We start from the raw sequence: 23,074 nt of genomic DNA on the forward strand, positions 1-23,074 counted from the left end.
TTTTATGTCAACCTTTTATCCATCGTTTGTTCTTTCAGGACTTCAACCTAAGCCTTCTAGCTCCATGTTTAAGTCTTGGCATGCATGAAATCTCCAAAAATCAGAAGAGCCTTTTTGAAGCTACCCGTTGGGTAACTCTCAGTCATGTGACAGCCATCGTGCAAAAGCTTCCCACCAGTCATCAGGTTTTTCAGCCATTGCAGCCAAATGAAACATCAGCATACTGGAAGAAGTTGAGCGATATTTTTGGTAATAGAAGTAGAGAGTATTATTTTTATAAAGCAGTTGGCTATATTCTCACAACTAAATCTGTACAGTAGCAAGTACCCCCAGTAAACTTTTCCTGTCCCGTCAAATCAATAAGCCATGTGAGATCAGCCTGCAGAAAGCTGAGGACTGTTTTCCTAGCAGGTTATATGGAGAAAGGAAATGGAAGTGAGACCATACTAGTATGAGACCACCAGCATTTATTTTGCATCTTTAGTGAGGTCAAAGGATGATGAGTTGATCCTATTTCTGTTGAGCCAGTGTCATGAATTCCCACACTTCTGCCTGGAATTTACATGACTTCACAGAAACGTTCTTTACATGCTGGTTCATGTACTCCTGAGCAGAGCCATGAGAAGGAATTGTTTTTGTGTTCTTAGTACATACCTCCTCAGAAGAAAGCCACAAGCTATCCCAGTTGGCCTGATTCTGGCACCCCAGTTTCCCTGCCTGAAGTAGTGGAATATCTTTTCAGGTGGGAGGCTTCTGAGTGGGGCCTCTGTTGCCCACATAACTCCAGCATAGTTTTTAGCTCATTTGCTCATTTGCCGTCTATTTGCTGGAAGCTCATTTGCCGTCTATTTGCTGTAGTGTTGGTGAGACTTGAAGGACCCACCTTTTGAGGGACCTCATATAGACTAGAGGACCTCATACCTAGCATGAGACCCATGTCGTTTTGACACATCATCTCACTAGTCTGTAAAAAGAATAGAGAAACATGATGCAGGTTCATGACACAAACTCTTGTAGGAGACCTGTGCCTACAACTCTCATTAGGCAAGCTTGAAATTGGAAAATGAGAAATTCAATGGGAGAAGGAGGAAGAAGCATCCGAATTAATAAGAAATCACACATCATTAAGGAAGGCAAGAATTCACATGCAAAGTATCTTAAGCATAACATTTATTAAGTTAAATAAGATTATATATAAGGGCTGCCAACTTTTATTGAATGCCACAGCTTCTCTGCCTGTAACAACTAGTTAATTGGGCAGCATTAGGGGGTTATGTTTGTTCCCGTATTCTGCATTCATCCCAGATGATTTCTGCACATGCTATGAAATACCCATGAGATATTTCCCCCCTATGTCCCTCAGTTTTAAAGTTTGGTGTTTGCAGATAACATTTTTAATGATATGTCCTTACTATGCAGGAGACCCAGGAATGTATCAGTCTACGATGGTCTTGTCTCGTGCTTTAAGTCAGCACCTGGTGTTACTTTCAAAACTGCCACCCTCTCTTCGCATTCCACCCGACAAAGAAAGTGACATTCTGAAGTTTGTTGTAATGTTACTAGAGGTAAGGCCACAAATATAGCAAACGGAATATTGCTTATCAATGTGTGTGTCATCAGAACCTTTACTGTAAAATAATCTAAGGTTCTAGTGATTTTTGATTTGGGGAGTTTTATCTGCCATACTTCTGTTGAGATGGCATATGTGGAAACCATTTGAAAGTATGTTACAGATGTGAGCACCTGCAACACCTGTTTGGAAAGTGAATAGGGTGGCATTAACCTTTCTGTAGCCTTTTGCAGTTACCTGTAGTTTGAAATGGGTTATGTCTATTGTTTTCCTAATTAGGAGGGAGAGACAATATGCATATTACTACAAGAATAAAATATTCTGTAGTGGATGTAGAATGCATTGACTGGGGACTTGTCTACACCTACCACTGGAGGTGCCACCCACAAGTTGCACAATCTCCCACCACTTCAGTGGCAGGAAGGACAGAATTAGTTGCAGTGGCCAAATGGCACCAAGCCCCCAGGGATTCAGATAGGCAGAAGGAACCAGCAGTACTCACCTGAAGGGTGTTTCTGTGTGGGTCCGTGGCCACACTCTTATCTGCAGGCTGCCAGTCGCCATAGAAGTCACTGCACTGGCTCTGGGGTACCAGGGCCAACCTTTCTCTCTTTGTTGTGTTGCTTTGGCCCCTTGTTCTGGGTATAATGCTAAGTTTGAACCAGGAGCTTTGCCCAGAAACAGAAACTGGAGCAAACAGGAAGCCTTCCTCTTTTTGTGGTAGGGAGAGAAACTTCCCACATGGGTGCATCCTAACAGCCATAGAGAAACACCCTACAGTGATGTACCAATGGTCCCATCTCATCTCATATTATTTTTATTCCTTAGATACTTTCTTGGCATTTGATACATAAGAATATTCCACTAAGTATTGATCTTCAGACTGTGTTAGATTGCTGCTGTTTGGCATTACAACAACCTAATTTATGGAACCTGCTGGCATCAGTGGCATATGTGACACATGCCTGCTCTGTAATCAACTGTATCAGATTCATCGTAGAAGCAGGTGAGTTGCCTGATGGAAGTAGTATGGGAAGCTCCTTCAATCAAAGGGGCCCAGCCCAGAATTCTTGTTTCGTCCTAATATCTTTACAAGTTTAACCATGGGACCTGCTCTGTGCATTGTTTGTTTTATTTTATTCACTAAATTTACATACAGCGGTACCTCTGGATACGAATGGAATCTGTTCTGGATCCCCATTCACATCCTGAAGCGAACATAACCCGCGTCTGCACAGGCGCGGGTTGCGATTCGCTGCCTCCGCGCATGCATGTGACGTCATTTTGACCGTCTGCGCATATGCAAGCAGCGAAACCCAGAAGTAATGTGTTCCGTTACTTCTGGGTTGCCGTGGAACGCAACCCGAAAGCGCTCAACCTGAAACATACTTAACCTGAGGTATGACTGTACTGCCTTTCATCCAAAGATCACAGGGTGGTTTACAGCATAAAACACAAAATAAAAAAACACGAAATACAATCCCAAGTGGGTGTATCATCTTATGGCCCTGCTTGCTTACCTGGAAGTGAGTGAAGTTCTCAGTCTACAAAAATCCATGATATCAAACAGCTTCAACAAAATGTCATCAGTTTGTGCAATTCTGTCTTACAAAACTAATAGTATTTTTGTTCAGCTTGCAATTCAAATACTTGTCCAATAATGCTACTTCAGGGGAATTAAAGATTAGTGTTGAGAAATGCTTGGTGTGTCTCTAATACAGTGGCAGTTGAACCTGGAAATCAGCTTCTTAGTCCAGAAAGGAAGAAGAACATTACAAAACCTGCAAGCGAGAATGAAGTCGACCCACAAAGAGAAAGTAAGGAGATTCAAGCTTCAAATGTGCATATAATAGTGTTTTAATTTAACTAGTATAAACTTTTACTCACTTTTGTTGTTTTAAATCTTTAGCATGTTTTATATCTTTGTACCATTTCTTATATGTATTTCCACATTTACTACTATTGTTGAAATATTTGCCTGTTTCATATACATACTCTGTTGCTACTTTATCAAGGCAAAGATTAGATGTAATGTTAAACATGTGACTGCATTTAATGTATCTTTTTAAGCTTTCGAAGTAGCAGAGCCTGTGAGGCTTCTCTGGGCGAACGGTGTTCATCATTTGTGGAGGAACCCACTTTCCCTATGTCAGTGTTTTTCAACCTTTTTTGGGCAAAGGCACACTTGTTTCATGAAAAAAATCACGAGGCACACCACCATTAGAAAATGTTAAAAAAATTAACTCTGTGCCTATATTGACTATATAAAGTAATTCTCTTGAATAGGAATGAAATAAACACAAAGAAAGCCTTTTGTAATTACTTTATTATGAAATAGTAAGTAAACAGAAATATGAAAATTTTTAAAATACTTTATTCAGTGCGCAACCTGGGCATGTTTGGCTGAACACAAAGCTGATATTCTGGCTGGAATCGAAGAAAGACACACACGTAGCTCTTCGTCAACAGCTCTCAGTCTCTCTCTGTATTTAGTTTTTATAGCAATCATGCTTGAAAAGCTCATCTCACACAGATATGTAGTGGAAAATGGGAGCAGTGTCAAAATAGCTCGGTTTGCCAGAAGGGGGAACTCCTTGGCAGTATCCAACCAAAAACTGTCCAAAGGTAGATCAGCAAATCTTAGCTTGAAACCACGATTTTGTCTCAGTTCAGTTAGTTCCTCCTGCTCCTGTAAAGTCATGTCCTTTCCACCAACTGATGCTGAGCTATAAGGGTCCCTAACCCAGTCAAGGCATTCAGTGGAGACTGAAAAGAAATAAAATGACAACTTCTCCGGTCCTCCTGGTGACTCGAGTCGCGACGTCTTCTTCTCTCCGCTGCTGCGCACACTGTGCTCGGGCGGGAAGGAAGTCGGAAGATGATGTCCTACTGTGATAGGTCCAGGCTGGAGTCTGGACCAATCACAGCCCGGACATCAGAAAAGTGGAGGGTGTCCCCCTGAGGAGCACCAATCGGCGCCCCTGCTGGCTGAGGGTGGGGTCAAAAACCCCACCCCTCCGATACCCAGGACACAGTCCGGCGCCCGCCTAGTGGGCGAAAAGTTGAATTTTAAAATTTTTTTTTTAAATCTTTCGAATTTTTCAATTTTTCCCACGGCACACCAGGCAACATCTCGCGGCACACTAGTGTGCCGCGGAACAGTGGTTGAAAAATACTGCCCTATGTGTTATGATCTCAGGGACTAATTTTCCCTCTTTGAGCTGTTGCCTTGGAGGAAGAATTGGAAGAATTTCCCTCCAATCTGGCTACAGTGGTGTCCCATTTCCCCAGAAGTTCTGGCTCAGGAGCAGCTGTTCTGCCAGCAGTGCTCCAACCTGAAGAGATTTCAGTGCTATCTGCAGGCTGCTAAAACAGGCAAGGTGCTTTAACCAAAGCACCTTTTCTCATTGTGGAGTGAAGCTAATCACAATCTTATTGAAGGCCCAGTATTCCTAAAATGCTGGTTCCTAAAATTGCTCTAGCTCGAGGCTTCCACAGAACTGCCTGGTCTGAATGCCTTGACTAAAACCTTCCGTCTACTAAACACTGCAGTGCCAGATCCTGTTTCTACCCCACCCACCCACAGTCAGCTATTAATTTGAAAGTAAGAAAACGACACATTAAATGGATTTACACATTTAACATCACATCTACGTTGCCCTTCAGAATAGTTTTAATTGATACTGCTCTTCCTGTTTTTTTAGATAATTGTTCAGTATGCACCATTTTTTATGGTTTGCCAGATGAAGCCTGTTAATGTGTTTTGTCAAGATAGCTGTTCTGACACCATAGAGTTCTACGGATAGATTGGAGCAATTTTGAATTTAGTATGTTTGCATGTATTGGAGTATTCTGTACTGAACTTTCGTATTCTTTCCCAATTCAAGAATTTGAGTATATTGCAACGACTTGTGAAATAGTAGCAGAGTTGGTGGAATGTTTGCAATCTGTCTTGGCTTTGGGGCACAAGAAAAATAGCCATATTTCAGCATTCCTCACCCCTGTTCTTAAGAACATCATCATCAGCTTGTCAAGACTGCCCATAGTAAACAGCTATGCAAGAGTTCCCCCGCTGGTATGTGTTTAACCGCTAAAGTTGATGTTGAAAATTATTGCTGATCATACTGTCATGTTTTTTCTTGATTTTTACTAGGTATCTTTTTCTCACAGTAAATTATATAATTATGTAAATTACACGTTTTCATGCCTAAAGGCCCCTATTGAAAATTTGGTGGTGGTCTTATGAGAATCCCTTCTCATAGGTTAAGAGCGGGAGTGTCATTTTTGGACATCGGTTCTTAGCTTCTTACACATGCAAAGAAGTCAACATGTCTTCTCTGTCTCCCTCTATGGTTGTTGACAAATCAGAGGGTGCTAGCTTAAAGACAAGAACCTGATGTTCTTAATGTCTGTGGAAAGGTAGGGCTCCAAACGGCAAGATATTTATATTTCTTTATGTCTCCATATTGTCCAGGTCTGGAAACTGGGTTGGTCTCCAAAGCCCACAGGTGATTTTGGCACAAATTTCCCAGAAATACCAGTAGAATTTCTTCAGGAGAGAGAAGTATTCAAGGAATTTATCTATCGAATTAACACATTGGGTAGGTAGATAAACTGAGCTGAATCTATAAGTTGTGGTTTAGTCTTTTTACTTTAAAACACTGTATATGGTGAAGTAACGTTATTTTAAACTGTTTAATACAAAGTAAGCCTTGGTTGTGAGTGGGTGACCTTGAGGTCCCTTAGTATTTTGAAGTCGGAGGCAAAGGCCTTTTCGATTTGCTGATCTGCTACACTGAACACTGCAGTATGTGGCATACCTCATTAGGTCAGATTCTGAATATAGGACATGGCTTATCAGTTTTCAGAATTGAGATGCCCTTTCCTGCATATCGAAAATAGACTTAAACTTCATAGAATCTGAAGGAACATTTTCAAATATAAATATGTATTTTGTGTTGTCATTATGCAACACTGCAGAATAAGTTACTTTTGCAATTTAAACCAACTTTCCACTTGGAAAGAAGAGTTCATTCCCACATGCTTACAAAAATGTAGGTGGGGAGAGGGAAAATCTTTAGCCTCCAATATGAATGCACAGATTAGAGTGTGAGCATAGATAGAATTTTTACATTTTTCATTGGTGTTTTTTTAATGGGGCATATTTATAATCATAAAATGACAAAACCAGCATTCCACAGCAGAAAGCAGGCCATAGTCACGTGTGGATGGAATGTTGGGGTGTGGGAATGTTGTAGGTTCTCACATGGATAAAACTATGATTTCAAGGAAAGAATTTCTAGAACTGGCCAAAATATGCAATTATGGTTGCAGAATGCAAGTTTTATATGTTAATTCTACACATAAACTCTGTGTGTCATAAGGAGTCTTTACAGGTTGTTAGTTATCAGTATCTTCCCCACCCCTGGCAGGTAAACATACTATGTTTTCAGAGATTTCTAAAACTTCTTTTGTTAATAACATAAAAATGCAGCTGTGGAACCTATACTTTGGTAATTCTCTATCCTTTGAAGTGGTAAACATCAGTGGTTCGGATCTTCCCTCAGGGTGGACAAACCGCATGCAGTTTGAAGAGACATGGGCTACTCTTCTTGGTGTTCTTGTAACCCAGCCAATTGTATTGGACCAAGAGGAAAGCCAGCAAGAGGTAAAGTAATCCAGTGAATGGTTTTATTTTGTCAATTCCACCTCCATGTTGTTGCCGATTGGGATTTTCTGGTAACACTACTGGAACAGATGGGCCTGTGTACAAAAGGAGACAGAGCCCCCAAAGGAAAGTGAATAGAACATACAAATTGTCCTATGAAGAGAGTTTTTTACACATTTCTGCTCTTTAGTTGCAAATTGGAGCTCTGCCAAGAAGAAAGTTGTAAAGGTAAAGGTAATGGGACCCCTGACCATTAGGTCCAGTCATGGCCGACTCTGGGGTTGCGGTGCTCATCTCACTTTACTGGCTGAGGGAGCCTGCGTACAGCTTCCGGGTCATGTGGCCAGCATGACTAAGCTGCTTCTGGCGAACCAGAGCAGCGCACGGAAACGCCGTTTACCTTCCCGCCGGAGCGGTACCTATTTATCTACTTGCACTTTGATGTGCTTTTGAACTGCTAGGTTGGCAGGAGCAGGGACCGAGCAACGGGAGCTCACCCCGTCATGGTGATTCAAACCGCCGACCTTCTGATCGGCAAGCCCTAGACTCAGTGGTGTAAAGAAAGTTGTAATCCTAGCTTATTAGGTATGAAACAATGCTTCTTTGCAGGTTTTTCTTTACTTATTGTAGAATTACACTCATAACTTTGGCTTCATGTGTTCATTTTTTCAGGAAGATACAGAGAGGACCCAAATAAATGTTCTAGCTGTTCAAGCCATAACATCCTTGGTGTTGAGTGCCATGACAATACCACTTGCAGGCAATCCAGCTGTTAGCTGCTTGGAGCAGCAACCTCGAAACAAAGCTTTAAAAGCTCTGGACACAAGGTACTTCTGATGATGGTGCTCTTCATGCTGCTTGTCTGTGGTGATGCTTATCCCAACTTTTCTTTCCTTGAATTGTTTCAGAATTTTTAAAAATTAGTTTTTCATACCAATGTACAAAATACAGCAATACACTATAGAACACAGCATTCTGTAGTGCTGGGGTGGTACATCCTGTTTCACCACTTGAGACAAAACAGGAAGTGCTGCTACTGGCATTGGCACCAATCTCTAGTTAGCTCTTGCATAAGTTTCGCAAAATTTCACTGGAAATCAGTGCCAGTGTAGTTTCTTCACAGGTGGCAGGGATATGCTGGATGCCTGCAGAGGCACCACCTCAGGGGCTTCTGCTACCTAAGGCAATGGCTCCACCCTTCCAAATAGCTGGACCTGCCCTGGGTAATACTTGGTGGCGAACGCATGCATATATATTCACCCACAATGCCAAGGAAGCACCCACTGACTCCCAGGTAAATTAATGTGGGGAATGCCATGGCAGCTCCTCCACCCCTTTTACACACAGGAAAAGCAAGAATCCTAAAGGCCTCCTGGGTCCAGCACAAGACATGAGCCTTCCTCCTCCAGTGTAGCAAAGAAACAAAAACTGGCCAGGCAGGACGGAGGCAGCTGAACAGGTGGGATTTCCCCCCTTTGCTGTCACAAATAAATTGGCAGGGTAGCTGGCAGCCCCCTCCTCCACCAACACAAAACAATAAGAAGCAGCAGCCTAAGAGATGGGGAGCCCTCCTCCTACAGTGTAAATCAAGGCACCAGAGAAGCGAGGAGTTTAGCTTTCCTCCCTATGTTGTGTGCATGTGACCAACTGACAGAAAACCTACTGCAGCCAGAAAGAGGGGGAGAGGGAAAGATCTGAGTCAGCAGAAAGACCCAGTGAACAGAAGGGAAGGGGCCACGTGCTGGATTTAGGCTGCCACTACTTACCACTTTTCAATTATGGTGCTGGAGGAGACTCTTGAGAGTCCCATGGACTGCAAGAAGATCAAACGTATCCAATTCTTAAGGAAATCAGCCCTGAGTTCTCACTGGAAGGACAGATCGTGAAGCTGAGGCTCCAATACTTTGGCCACCTCATGAGAAGAGAAGACTCCCTGGAAAAGACCCTGATGTTGGGAAAGATGGAGGGCACAAGGAGAAGGGGATGACAGAGGACGAGATGGTTGGACAGTGTTCTCGAAGCTACCAGCATGAGTTTGACCAAACTGCGGGAGGCAGTGGAAGACAGGAGTGCCTGACGGGCTCTGGTCCAGGGTGTCACGAAGAGTCGGACACGACTAAACGACTAAACAACAACTTACCACTACTTGGTAGTTTGCTCCTACCAAGATGGAAAGTGGGAGGGAAACCTCATTGGAAAGGAAAAGCAGGCAAGCTGGACGTAGTAAAACAAACTGCAGAGACGGGGCAGAGTGGGAAGTCAAGTGTACTGCAGCCAAGCAAGGCTGGCAATGCACACCCACCGCAACTCACCTTCTTCTAATGGGCATTAAATGAGTGTGTGATACACCTCATGGTGAAGGCGTGAAGCTCCAAATCAAAATGCCCTCTGGGACAAGAAAGCAAACAGATGAGCCTCATCTCTCCCAACCCCTATTCAAAATGTCTGCAGGGACAGGAAAATGCAGAAAGGCAGCCCACGGGGCAAGTGGGAAATCCATTCCTACTTCTTCTCTCATACCCCAGAGAGGGGAGAAGTTGACTGCCCAACCAACTGAAGATGAAGGGATGGACTTTCCCAACTCCAGGAACTGCTCTGCACTGCAGAACAGTATGAAGCCTCACAGGATTCCCTTTCATCAATAAAGAAAATATGGGTTAAATTGGTTGCCTCAGGGGGGACACCAGGAAAGGTCCTTGCAGGTGTGGTATTTCTCATAGTTGGTGACCCTCTGCAATGTTGTCAACCTTATTTTTGGAGGAGGGGTGCCTGTTAGAATTCCTGCTCCATCATTGCAGTCATGGGATTGTTGTCCCTCACATGAAGGTATATGTTTTGACTCCACAGAGTGGGAAGTGACGGAGACAGGATGTTTGTGTTACTGTGTTCCAGTAAGTGGGACTATTGTCCTTTGTCCTTTTCCTCTTTGCTGTCTGATGCTAGAGAGGGAGGGAGCCATGTTGCAGTGCTCCGTGTGTGTTTCTATGTAAATAAAGTAGATTAGCCAAAATGCTGAGTTGCTGAGGTCTGTCACGCTAACTACGCAGACTCTGCGGATTCCTAAGTGTGCCGATGTCTGTTGGCATCGGTCGCTGTGATGTTCAGGCTGAAGAAGGCTTTTGAAAGCTCCCGAACGATCGGCTAGGAGAGAGGGAACATGCTAATCTGGCATGTGTCTCTTCCAGGGTCCTACTCGAGTGTAGGACAAGCTCCTGACAGTGCCATCCCACTGTTAAGGAATGCCCTCCAGGAGTCGCAAAGAGCGAATTTATGGGTAATAAACTCCCATGTTGTCTTACGTAATACCCGTATCTGTATAATGATAGGATTTTCTTTTCACAGCATTTGGTTAATTTTGAAATCTCTAAATTAGGCTAGTTCTAAGCAAATCAAGCCTAGGTTTGTTAATAGTTGATTTGCATTTTAAATTAGTTGATATGCCTCTTTCCCAGAAGTAAATCCTGTTATAAAAATAAAAGCTGATACAGTAGTCTTTTTATTAGTGAAGATTTCCTGACTGTAGAAGATGTTTTAGTCATTTGTGATTATTTCTCCTGAACTTCAGGTTTGGGAGAAAACTAAATGTCATAAGAGGAATTGTAGAACAAGAAATCCAAGAAATGGCATCCAAAAGAGACAACATTGCCACCCACCACTTGTACCAAGCATGGGATCCTGTTCCGTCTCTTTCTCCTTCTGCTACAGGTACATATCCAATGGCTGCTTATGCAGAAGTTCTACAGTTTTTGAAATAGAAACAGAAAGTAACCTTAGGTTACTTGCAAGTCTTCTTCAGACTTGAACTATCCTTGGCTCTTCTAACACCACTGGTGCGTCTTACTAAGTCTGGTTCTTGTCCACAGTAACTGGCAAAAGGAAATAGGCAGCATCACCCAAATGTTAACTTCCAAGGCTCCAGGGAAGCAGGCTGTCCCTGAATTTTCCCATTGGACATTGCTTGTGGAAGAGCCTTTCCCTCTGTTTAAGCTCGCCCTTTGGGCCGGCAGTAGCCCTGCACCCACCCCTGCCTTACTGTACCTTGGGTCAGGCAGGTGGCTTCCAGAGAGTATATAAAGGTACTCTGCTGGGCATTCCACTGAACCCAAAGGAAGCAGCTGAGGTTACTTAACATAACCCAAGTGATAGGAGAAATGGAGCATATCAGCAGAATCTCCAGCAGAGAGAACGCAAGTTGAGCATATCAGTAGCAAAAAGGGTCAGCATTATATGTTGACCACAGTGATAATGTGTACTTTCAGGCTTATTGTGGACTTTGCCTAAAAGAATTTTATATTTTTCTTTTTATTTTAGGTGTTCTTATCAGCCATGAAAAGCTTTTACTACAGATCAATACAGAGCGTGAAATGGGCAATATGGGCTATAAACTAGGACAGGTTTGTTCCATGTCTATATTTAGCGAGAACCTTTGTATTCTTGACTTTCCAGAGTAACAAGAATTGCTGAATTACAATCTTGGGATTGTAGGATTATTATTTTAGGGGAAGACAAATTATGATTGAAAACAGAATCAAGTAGCAGAGCAACAGACATGTGATCTCATTAACTCTGATGACATAGCTCTGGCCATCAGGACCACTATTTGGATCTTCTGTAGAGGTTAGGGAGCAAACTTCATACCAGATGCGTCTCCTATTCTTTGGGGGTAGGGGGAATTATTACCTCCCTGTGGTCCCCATTCCTGAAAAGTGCATTGGTTGGGGGCAAGAAACAAATCTCACTCCCCCATCCCTCTGGATATCTATTGGTGGCTAAGGAACCATTGTATCCAACAAGATAATGGAAAACACCAGGATTATTTGCGGAACAAAGAGCAAACATCCTGTAAAGTTGCACTGGCTTAGCCTTAACATGTTGAGATCGAGTAAAACCTATATTTGGAAGATATTTTGTGGTTGTAACAGGGTCAGTGCTCCTCTGTGGGAGCCAGTAGGTAGAAAATTCTGCTTTAAGGCAGAAATCATTCCGCTTGAGGAACTGGTGACGATAGCATTTCTATACATAGTAGGAACTTTCAGGTTTTACTAGTTATTAAATTTCTATGCTGCCCTTCATCTGAGGATCACAGGACAGTTTACAATATAAAAACACAGAAATACATACCATAGTAACAAACAAAAACCTAAGTGGCATCAGACCACGTTACTTCAACTTTGTTTGGGATGCTAACTTAGAAGGGGGCTGGTTACAGTTAGGCTAGATTACTAATCACACCCAGGCTTGATTACTGTCATATATGGGGCTGCCTTGGAAAGTTCTCCAGAAACTTTTGCTGGTACAGGCTGACGTGAGCCCCCAGCAAACATACTGCATTAACCCTTCCATTATCGGTTTCCAGTTGTCCCTGGGCACAATTCTAAGTATTTAGGAGAGACGCTGCCTACAGATGCAAATGTAATGATATCATCATTTGTATATAGACTAGGAACTAATTTGAGGTTTTTCATTATGTCAAAGTGCGAGGGCATTTTAAGAAGTAAAAATACTGAATCACTTAACTTACTTTCCCCTCTTGTTTAAGGTCTCTATCCACTCTGTGTGGCTAGGAAATAACATCACTCCACTGCGGGAAGAAGAATGGGATGAAGATGAAGACGATGAGAGTGATATGCCTGCCCCTTCCTCGCCACCATCCTCTCCCATGAATTCCAGGTTTTGAATTTTTCTGTGCGCGCACACGGCTGCCAGCTCTGCTCCATTTGCCAACCCCACCTGCCTGCCAGCCCCAATTATCCCACACCTGGCCAACACCTCCTCCCTTTACACCTCACCTGCCTCCTCGCCTGCCACCCCATGGCTCACCCCCACCCACTTTTAAAGGCAGGTGGGAGTCACTTCAGAGAGCAGTTTGGCAAACTGATCTCTGAAACACCTCTTTTGAACTTCAACCCATTCTTGCTTGTGTGCCTGCTGCTCTGTCATGCTGGAGCAGTTGTGGCCGTCTGTATGATTTTATTATATAGTAAGATATATTTGTTTGTAATTGGAATACAGTGGTACCTCGCAAGACGAATGCCTCGCAAGACGAAAAACTCGCAAGACGAAAGAGTTTTTTGTTTTTTGAGTTGCTTCGCAAGACGAATTTCCCTATGGGCTTGCTTTGCAAGACGAAAACGTCTTGCGCCTTTTTCTTAAAACCGTCAGTGCATTCCTATGGGAAACCGTCAATGCATTTCCTATGGGAAACCGTCAATGCATTCCTATGGGAAACCGTCAATGCATTCCTATGGGAAACCGTCAATGCATATCCGTGCTTCGCAAGACGAAAAATTCACAAGACGAAAAAACTCGCAGAACGAATTAATTTCGTCTTGCGAGGCACCACTGTAATCTGAAGTTAGTTTTGCATTCAGAAGTGAAAATCCTTTTGTGCCTTCATTAATCAGTGGATCTACTGATTGGTTTTTGATAGATAGGTAGATAGATAGATAGATTATCATAAGAACCAAAAGACACTACACAGTCACATCTCCCTTAATTACCAAAGAGAATATTCATTTCTAAGGGAGACTATTTACAGTAAACATTTCAGCACTGAATAGGGGGTAGCTGCTTATTTTATTCTTCTTGCATTTAACCTTTTCAGCTATACTCAAAAGTCTTTCTCATCCACTCTAATCCTAAAGAAGACTCTGCCTTTCAGTAGTTGCAAAAGGCATTACTGCCTGTAACAAATATTCAGTTATTGCCTCAAGTTTTGGCAAAATGGGTTCATTTAAAATGTATTGCCCTGCTCCCACTCTAGCTACAGTTCAATAAAAGGTTGATTGGATAGTCCTAAGTTACAGCACCTATCAGTCTTAACCACATCCAGAATTGACTTCCTGGTTGGCCTTCAAGTGTGCTCTTTGAGAACACAATTAAATGACATGTTTGTCAAAAATATCAAAGCACTGCCTTTGTTGCTAGTAGGAACTTGGAGCCAGAAATAAATTGTCTTACCTGACGGCAGATCTCCATTCTCTAGTTCCAACAGCTGAATGAGTGCTTCAAATTCATGGTAAAGCTGTTTCTCCTCCCTAAGAACCACTCTTTGGTGAACATGTTTAGATTATTATAAGATGACTGCAATTTAGTAGCTTATTAACTGTGCTTGTATCTGGTTATAGGAAACATCGTGCCGGTGTAGATATACATTCCTGTTCTCAATTCTTGTTGGAGTTGTATAGTCAGTGGATTCTGCCCTCCAACCCAGGCAAAAGGACCCCAGTTATCCTCATCAGTGAAGTTGTCCGATCTGTAAGTATCATACTGTTTTCTGTGTTTTCATTGTCATATTGAACAAATATATTATTCTGAAATTTTGGTGAATAAAGCGAGAAGCTTGCTGGGCTTGCTTAAAGTGAGTTGAATTGATTTGGAACAGGATCTGTTGGCAAATTAACCGGGAGGAACTGAACTGAAGGGAAACTAACATGAGGTTCATTTGGACTGGGGTGCAAATTAACCGGAGAACCTACCATATATTGTATATACGATTGCAATTCCCAAATCTTAACACTATTTTGGGCTGTCATAAATAAATGCTTCTGTTTGTTTAAATTTGCCTACAAATTCCAATGCTTTAGTATGAATTACAGGTGCTAAGCAGAGTTCTAAAGTTTGTTCGACAGCAAGCCTGGGATGATCTGCTTCAGTTCTTAAAGAGCAATGAAATCTGAACAGACCTTGGGACTTGATTACACAATTGATATACTCTAAGGCCAGCAATCTAATCTATTTTCATTACTGGAACAGTCCTAATCTTGAGCACAAAGGTCCTAAAATTAGAGATTTCAAGATCTGTTGGACATTTCGAGAAGTGCAAAGCTGAAGCCAGTCACTGAGCAGGCTGATCTCATATACTCATGGGGTTTGAGTTAACTACAGTGGTACCTTGGTACTCGAACGGCTTGGCTTCCGAACAAATCGGCTCCCGTATGCCACAAACCCGGAAGTAAGCATTCCAGTTTGTGAATGTTTTTCGGAAGCTGAACATCTGACGCGGCTTCCGCTTGAGTGCAGGAAGCAGCCAATTAGAAGCCACGCCTTGGTTTTCGAACGGTTTCGGGAGTCAAACGGACTCCCAGAATGGATTAAGTTTGAGAACCAAGGTACCACTGTATATCTAAGGACCACAAAAAGCATCTCTACAAAAATGGAAATTGGACACCATTACTATTGGTGAGGAAGGTGACAGATGATCCTTTGAAAGAATGGGAAAAGCAAACCAAACAAGGATAGAGGTTGGAAAAGCAGCAAAGGATTGCAAGCAATGAAAGTGCTTCATCTGCCTGATGAAAGATACCACCCTATAATATGATCCCAAGTTACAAACTTTAATGTATCACTTCTCCCCTTCCTCCCCATTTTGGGGGGTATGGTTCTTTAAAGTCAGCTCAAGGCTACCAATTAAATAGATGCATGTAAGTATTCTGGATGTGTAGGGATTTTATTTTTAAAAATTTCTTCATAGGATCTTGCACTCTTCTTTAACCAAAGATCTCAGGTCAGTTTGCCACAATATAACACACAGTTATAAAAACAGAATGGATTTCCCAGTTGCCACATATCTTGAACTGGGAGGGAATCTCTCCTACTGGTGGAGAAAAAAGGCTGCTTAATTAGCTATCTCCAAAGTCCAGTATAATCTCCATCTCAGAAGCAGAGAAAGAACTCTCTCAGTGATCTCAGTGTTCTTTTTGTGATAATCTTAACACACACATTTTTTAAAAAAATAATGAAATATTTTAACATTTTCACATTTGAGCTTCTTTCTAGTAAAGTTGTATTCATTTATGTTATGTATACTTGGTTGAAATGACTTGTTATATAAACAACTTTTAAAAGACTTAATTTGTAATGTTTTTTTGTACTTGCAGCTTTTAGCAGTATCTGACTTATTTACAGAAAGGAATCAGTTTGAAATGATGTACACAACATTAACAGAACTGCGGAAGACACACCCATCAGAAGATGAAATCCTTATACAGTATTTGGTTCCAGCTACATGTAAGGCAGCTGCTGTTCTTGGAATGGTAGGATTTATTTTAATTTACAAGTCATTTCCCAGTTCCATTTCAGTCTGGTTTCTGGCCTAGTAATGGGACTGAATCTGCTGTTGATCTTCTGGTATGGATGACCTTCATGGGAGCTTAGCCGAGAGGAGCACATCCCTGTTGATTCTGTTAGAATTCTCAGCGGCTTTTTAATAAGTTTCATTTGATTTCATATTTGTATTCAATTTTTCCAATAACAAATGTTGAGCACGAAGTGGCTTACAATAATCACAATAGCATTAGGAGGGGTGAACCATTGAAAACACTATCATATCAACCACAAGTCACATATAAATAAAGCAAGCAACAATAAATTCATCAAAGCAATACAATTGAAAATAATAATTTTCATCATAAGGGCAAGACAACAGACTCTTCCAGAAGTTGCTCTTGTATACATGTGGAAAGTATAAAATGTCTTCCTTACAGTTCCTATTTGGGTAGCGCCAAATAGCACATAGACTGAATTTGACACTAAAGCTGCCCCTCTCCTCTTTCCCTCCCTTAAATGCAGTGTAAGATTAGATAGAGAGGGTGCCATGCAAGCAGGAGGAAGAATCTCATTCCTCTCAGGAGAGACACCTGTGCCTTCCTTTCTTGACCATGGTATCCTTCAGGGCACTGTGCTCCACTTCCTCCCTGTATGGCTGGTTCCAGAATGTGGTCTTGGAGGGTGGTAGCTCTATAGTATCTGTGTGGTCCTGTTCTTCTTCAGGGATTGGAGGTGGTTGCTGATGCTATGAATGGGTTGGGTATTATCTCGTCACGTGATGGAGGCAAGAGAGCAAAGAACTCTGGGAAGCAGGCGTGGTCACGCCTCATTTTTCTCTCTCCTGCCTGAAGGAGCGGTTCGTTTTCCGACTCTCACTGATCAATTTATATCTCATGGGGAAACATCAACTGGAGTTTGGTATCATCTGTGTGCAGATAACTGTTCTATCTCTTTTATTAACACAACACAATTTTAAAGGGCATTGGATGTTAATCAGTTAAAGGCTGAACATTTTCCCCTGGCGCCTAAAAAGTGTACAATGAAGGTGCCAGGCGAACCTCCCTGGGGAGAGGATTCCACAAACAGGGAGCCACTGCAGAAATTGACATAATTTAATGTACTTTGAGGGTATTTCTTATTCTATACCCCCGAACATTGTCGAACTATCAAGTCTAGAATGCAAGAGGCCAAAAAATACCTACATTCTCCCCCCCCCCCCCAGATATTAGCAAAGCACACTGGAATTTGTCAATCTAGAGCCGTGGTTGCCTTTTAGGTATGGTGGCCCACAAGTCTAAATTTACTTGGTATGATGGTGATCAATTGATTTATTGTCCCATGAAGTTTGAACCTTTGTTCTTCAGCAGCCATTGGTTTAGTGCATTTTAACCTGGAAATTTGCCTATTAAATTTACTGAACACCCCTATTGATGTGGTTTACTTACAAAGTACTTACAAAGTTATTCAAAAAGCTTTTTTGTTTGTGGGTATGTAAGACTCTAGCCTTTCTGACATTTGGTTACATATGTCAGCATTGCGTTATAATATGCCAAGAAAACAAAAAGTTGGAAGAGGTATTCATCATACTAGTTAAAGATTACAAGCAAAAATTATTTCGGGTTTACTTATAAGTCCCATGCACAGGCCTTGCAACCCACCAGTTGGAAAGTGCTGATTAGAACCGATGTCAGTGACGTCAGTGGCATTTTCTTCTTAAGGAGCGAAAGTGGGGGAGCAGAGTAGGGTGTCTGTATAAATGGCCAGGTCTCCTGTCTCCTGGCCCGCAACTGCTTGCTGCCTGTGTCCCTTGGGGACAGAGCGTCCTTTGCACATTTTTCCAGTTTTCTTTCCAGATTCTGGCCCTTCTCCTCAGTCTTTCTCTTGATTTCAGCACAATGTGTAAGGGGCAGACTCTTCCAAGCATTCAAACCACATTTACTTCCCAGGACACAATATAAGAGGACTCGGATCTTTAGCTTACCAAATGACACACCGGGAATTACTGGTGTCATGTATTTCAATATAAAGCTGTTTTCCTTCAAAATAATGCCACATGTCAGTGAATGGAGAGAATGTTAATGACTTGGACATATTTCATCATACTTTAGAATATTTTATGGATTTTATAAACTTTTGCATCATTATTTTATGTTAATTGTTACTAACTTTATAGTTGCCAGCTTGTAAATTAATCCAGCACAATTTTGCATCTAATTGTTTCACACCCACTAGGATAAAGTGGTAGCAGAGCCCGTGAGCCGCCTGCTGGAATCAACATTACGCAGCACTCACATGCCAAGCCGCATAGGAGCCCTACATGGAATTCTTTACATCCTTGAGTGTGACCTGCTTGATGAAACAGCAAAGCAGCTTATTCCAATCATCTCTGAATATCTGCTTTCCAATCTAAGAGGAATATCACAGTAGGTGTTTATGTAATAATGTGCTGTGGCCTTCATTGCAACACAACCTGATGTGGTTAACCTCTTCAGTCTGCTTTAATGGACATTTTAGTAAAAGTTATCAGCAAGCTTGAAACAGTGGGTAAAACTTTAGAAATTGTTAGCTTCTTATGATACTTTGATCTTGCATAAATATGTGGCTACCAGTCACCTAGCCAGGGAAACTTCCTTTTGAACAAGAGCAAACAGTTGGTTTGATAGATATTGTATATTTAAAATTGTAAAAAATGCTACAAGGACCATAAAACAGTTATTTCTTCTAGTCACTTCTTCTGAGTCTCATTAGAAAGAGTTGTAGTTCCAGCTATGTAAGGATTATAGAACAGAGCACTTGATTTTAACACTCTATGGGAAGACTCCAGCCCACTGATTTATCAATGTTTCTCCTTTTTAACAGCTGTGTGAACGCCCACAACCAGCAGCATGTCTTGGTAATGTGTGCAGTGGCATTCTATTTAATAGAAAACTATCCTCTTGATGTAGGACCTGAATTCTCTTCAGGAATTATACAGGTAGGTATGGCGTGTGAAAGAAAGACTTTGCATTCACTTTTATCTTGAGAAGTAAAATAGAATTGATCAATTAGCATAAATGACCATGGCAGAATATAAGGAAATGACCTTCAGACCATAATAGTCTGCTAGTGTACTTACTATGCATTAAGTGGTGTGAATTTAGCCTATTCTTGGAGAGCATAGCTGAGAGCTGGTGCGACCTCCGTTACCAGACTGAAAACACTTTTGGAGGTCGAATTTCACAGCCGCATGTAAGGAGATTTTGTGTCCGCTGTGGTTAAGGTTTATCAGGTAGAGCTTGGCCGTGTGTTTGTATCCTCATGTTTCTCTTGTACCTTTGCCCACTTTTGTCTGCTGCAAAATGTGACAGGTGACTCCACTGAACCTTCCGTGCACCTTCTTAAGATTCACTTCATTATAATACTGGTGAATACCAAACCACATTAGAAGCCTGCCGCTGTGTCATAGTTATTTTCCACCATCCTGTGAATGAGCTATTTGGGAATAAGGGGGAAATGTCGAGCAAGTTGGATAGTTTCCTGCCACTTCAGTCTAAGAAAAGGCCCTCTTTGGGGGTATAATCTGTGAAAATGCTTGTGAGAGAGGGGAGCCCAGTGTGGTGCTAGACTTCACTGCTTCATAGTGGTAATAAATGGTGCTTTAATCTTGGATGTATGTGTCTTTGTCATAATGAATTTGCTGTTGCTGAGCTCTGTTGTACTTTAAATTGAGTTTCACATATTGGCCTTATTGTTGTGATTCCACACCTGCCTATGGATATTTAAATTTATTTCCTCTTTGTTTCAGATGTGTGGAGTGATGTTGTCTGGAAGTGAAGAATTGACACCATCCATTATTTATCACTGTGTCTTGAGAGGGTTAGAACGGCTCCTCCTTTCAGAACAACTCTCAAGGCTGGATTGTGAATCATTAGTTAAACTGAGTGTAGACAGAGTGAATGTGCACAGCCCACACAGAGCCATGGCAGCGTTGGGGTTAATGCTGACATGCATGTATACAGGTATGGATCTCTTCACGTGTTTTCAGTGCTGAAAATGCACACCTCATAAAGTAACACTTCCCAGAAACTGTTTTCATAGCACATAGATTTACTCTTTTTTCATATTCTCAGTAATTTGTAGCCCTCTGGAGTTAAGATTATCAAGGTAATCCTGGCCCAACAGTGACATAAATGCTAGATTACTTCTGCTGCCTCCCACTTTCTAATTATTGCCCCATGATGTGTAGGTAAAGTGGGCCAGTGAGAGATGGTTTCAAAAAGATGGTACTTTCTATAACCTGCTAGCAGATTCTTCCTTGGACACCATCTAAGACAGGGGTCAGCAAACTTTTTCTGCAGGGGGCCAGTCCACTGTTCCTCAGACCTTGTGGGGGGCCGGACTATATTTTTTGGGGAAAATAGATACCCCCCCCCCCATTACTCTCCCCTTCCTTCTCCACAGCACCGGACGAGCCCCAGTGGCTGCTTACCTGTGTGGTTGCTTACTTGTGCCTTGTGAGTGGCAGGGGCTGGCAGCAGCGGAGGGACAATAAATGATGCAAAAGGGCTGGCTCTGGAGAGAGGCTGCTTAAAATGGCGCTCAGCCAACGGTGGCTCAACAAAGCCCAGCCCCCTTCCTCCTCTAGGGTTAGGGTTAGGGTTAGCCAGGAGGAGGGAGAGAGGAGGCGGATTTGGCCCCCGGGCCTTGGTTTGCCGGCCCATGATCTAAGATCCAAGGCAATGATAGAGAACTCAGTGGCCAGAAGAAAAAATTGGCTGAGGAACTAGGACATAGATCTGGGCCAGACTGGCAGGTTTCCCTTTTGCAAGAACTGAAGTATTTGGTGAGCCAGTTGAGGCAGTCGTCACCGAAACTAGACACACGCACATATACACCCATTACTTTAATTACCGTTATTTAGATTATCTGGTTCCCTTGTACTGTATGTTAAAACTGTGCTTTCTTGGTATTTTGCCTTTAGGAAAAGAGAAGATAAGTCCAGGGCGAGTTGCAGATCAAAACCAAGCAGCTCCAGACAGTGAGTCTGTCATTGTGGCTATGGAGCGAGTTTCTGTTCTTTTTGACAGGTAGGAAATGGTTGTTTTAAAGAAAATGTAATTGGCAGGAATTGTAGTTATAGGTGAGATTAAAGGTTTGTCAGATATGCCCCACAAACACTTTCATGGCAGGTTAGGAGGATAGATTTTTAAGAATCGTCAGGGGAGGTGGGTTTTATCTTGAGAGATGAAGTGTCCAAAAGATTCCCCCCCCCCACACACACACACTGCCTGCCTTTGTGAAAAGAAGAAAAAGTGGCAACCTTTTGGTCGATCCCAGTAGCCCAGCCATCTTTCTGGGACAAAATGTCATGATGAAGCATACAAGTGAATTCCATTTCCAGGAATATGAATCTAATGTAAATTCAATGCAGAGATTTTGGATATGTGCACATATATCAAGTTAATTCCTTTGTTATCTGAAACTAAGTCTCTCAAGATTGATTTAATTGCGGAAAATCCTACACCTAGGCAATACTCAATGTGTCAACAGTGGTACAGCCACATATATTTTTATTAGAAATAATCAAGCATGCATTTTATGATCCTATAAACCGTGATTGGTAATGCTTTCATAATGAATTGATCACAAAATGTAGTTGTAGGTTTTCCAGACCACTTTCTTTCTCCTACATCAGCAGAATAATACACATTTGGAGAAAGTGCAATATTTCCATTTTTAGAGCCCGTAAGTCGTTTATAGAAGCCTGTCACAGCTGAAAAACAAAGCGGCTGAAAAGACAACCGTCTGTTTATCAAGTGGTTACAATGTGATGGAAACACATCCACATAGGCAGCTGGTTGTCTCTAACTTTGTGCCCTGTGGGAAAGCAGAAGAGAAGATGCTCCAGGTGGAAAACGTGCCCTCATTAGCTTCCGAAGGAACCAGCAGTGGCCTGAGAGCTCTCTGCCGTTCCACATTCTCCAGGATCTGCATTACCTAGAGAAGTCCTACTGCTTTTTAGAATACTTTAAAAAACTCATATTCTGTTGCTAAAAGTGCTGTCTGAGAAGCTCATTTGCTCCAGATGAGCAGTCTGAGAGTTCCAAAATAGCTGTGATGGTTCATTAAAAATAAGTTGTGTTATGAACCCCTCAGCCTAAGAGATTTTATAGGAGCTCACCCTGATTGCACTAAAGAATTTATCAGCACTGAATGGAGCAGGGAAGCCTTTTCTGTTGTGGTCACTGGCTGGGATGAATATATCTTGTTACATGAAGCTGAATATTTGAGAAATATGATAGTTGCTTGTTATTACATGTGTTTGTTTTTTTAGGGTTAGAAAAGGATTTCCCTTTGAAGCCAGAGTCGTAACTCGGATTCTCCCTCAGTTTCTTGACGACTTTTTCCCCCCACAAGATGTGATGAATAAAGTCATAGGAGAATTTCTTTCTAACCAGCAGCCATATCCACAATTTATGGCAACTGTAGTATATAAGGTAAGATTTCCCCCCCCCCAACATGTCTCCCCCTGACCTCTTTTGTTTGCTCACTTCTAACACTTTGTTGGTTTTCCGCTTTTCCCTTTTGCTTAGACATTTTCACTAGCTCACTAGCTGTGACTACTAGGTTGAAACAAAAAAAATTGTCTGCAAAGTATGTGGCAAATTATTCACAGCAAGCAAGCAATGTCAGTCTCTGAGGATCAAGGCCTTAGCCCTCTTCTGCTTCTAAAAAGCATTTGATAATCTTATATGGGGGGGGGGAGGCACAAATAAGACCCTGTTGAAGTAATAGTTCTTAAATGTATT

At 42.0% G+C, this 23,074-nt stretch overlaps 1 protein-coding gene across 2 annotated transcripts in view; it reads left to right on the forward strand.

The window, feature by feature from the left end:
* The window catches only part of HTT (huntingtin), a 102,533-nt gene that overhangs the window by 72,741 nt on the left and 6,718 nt on the right, over positions 1 to 23,074 (forward strand). For both annotated transcript variants that reach the window (XM_083398926.1, XM_083398925.1), the window contains 18 exons: positions 39 to 249; positions 1,420 to 1,565; positions 2,399 to 2,576; positions 3,292 to 3,387; positions 5,458 to 5,645; positions 6,045 to 6,171; positions 7,138 to 7,238; positions 7,911 to 8,065; positions 10,804 to 10,943; positions 11,550 to 11,632; positions 12,778 to 12,908; positions 14,366 to 14,495; positions 16,118 to 16,273; positions 18,519 to 18,709; positions 19,146 to 19,260; positions 20,071 to 20,284; positions 21,247 to 21,352; positions 22,600 to 22,762. In XM_083398926.1, coding sequence (XP_083255052.1) covers positions 39 to 249; positions 1,420 to 1,565; positions 2,399 to 2,576; positions 3,292 to 3,387; positions 5,458 to 5,645; positions 6,045 to 6,171; positions 7,138 to 7,238; positions 7,911 to 8,065; positions 10,804 to 10,943; positions 11,550 to 11,632; positions 12,778 to 12,908; positions 14,366 to 14,495; positions 16,118 to 16,273; positions 18,519 to 18,709; positions 19,146 to 19,260; positions 20,071 to 20,284; positions 21,247 to 21,352; positions 22,600 to 22,762 — 2,631 coding nt within the window. The remainder of the gene's footprint in view (positions 1 to 38; positions 250 to 1,419; positions 1,566 to 2,398; positions 2,577 to 3,291; positions 3,388 to 5,457; positions 5,646 to 6,044; positions 6,172 to 7,137; positions 7,239 to 7,910; positions 8,066 to 10,803; positions 10,944 to 11,549; positions 11,633 to 12,777; positions 12,909 to 14,365; positions 14,496 to 16,117; positions 16,274 to 18,518; positions 18,710 to 19,145; positions 19,261 to 20,070; positions 20,285 to 21,246; positions 21,353 to 22,599; positions 22,763 to 23,074) is intronic.

This window comes from Podarcis tiliguerta (genome assembly GCF_965153285.1).
Source record: "Podarcis tiliguerta genome assembly, chromosome: 9".
NCBI classification, from domain to species: domain Eukaryota; kingdom Metazoa; phylum Chordata; class Lepidosauria; order Squamata; family Lacertidae; genus Podarcis; species Podarcis tiliguerta.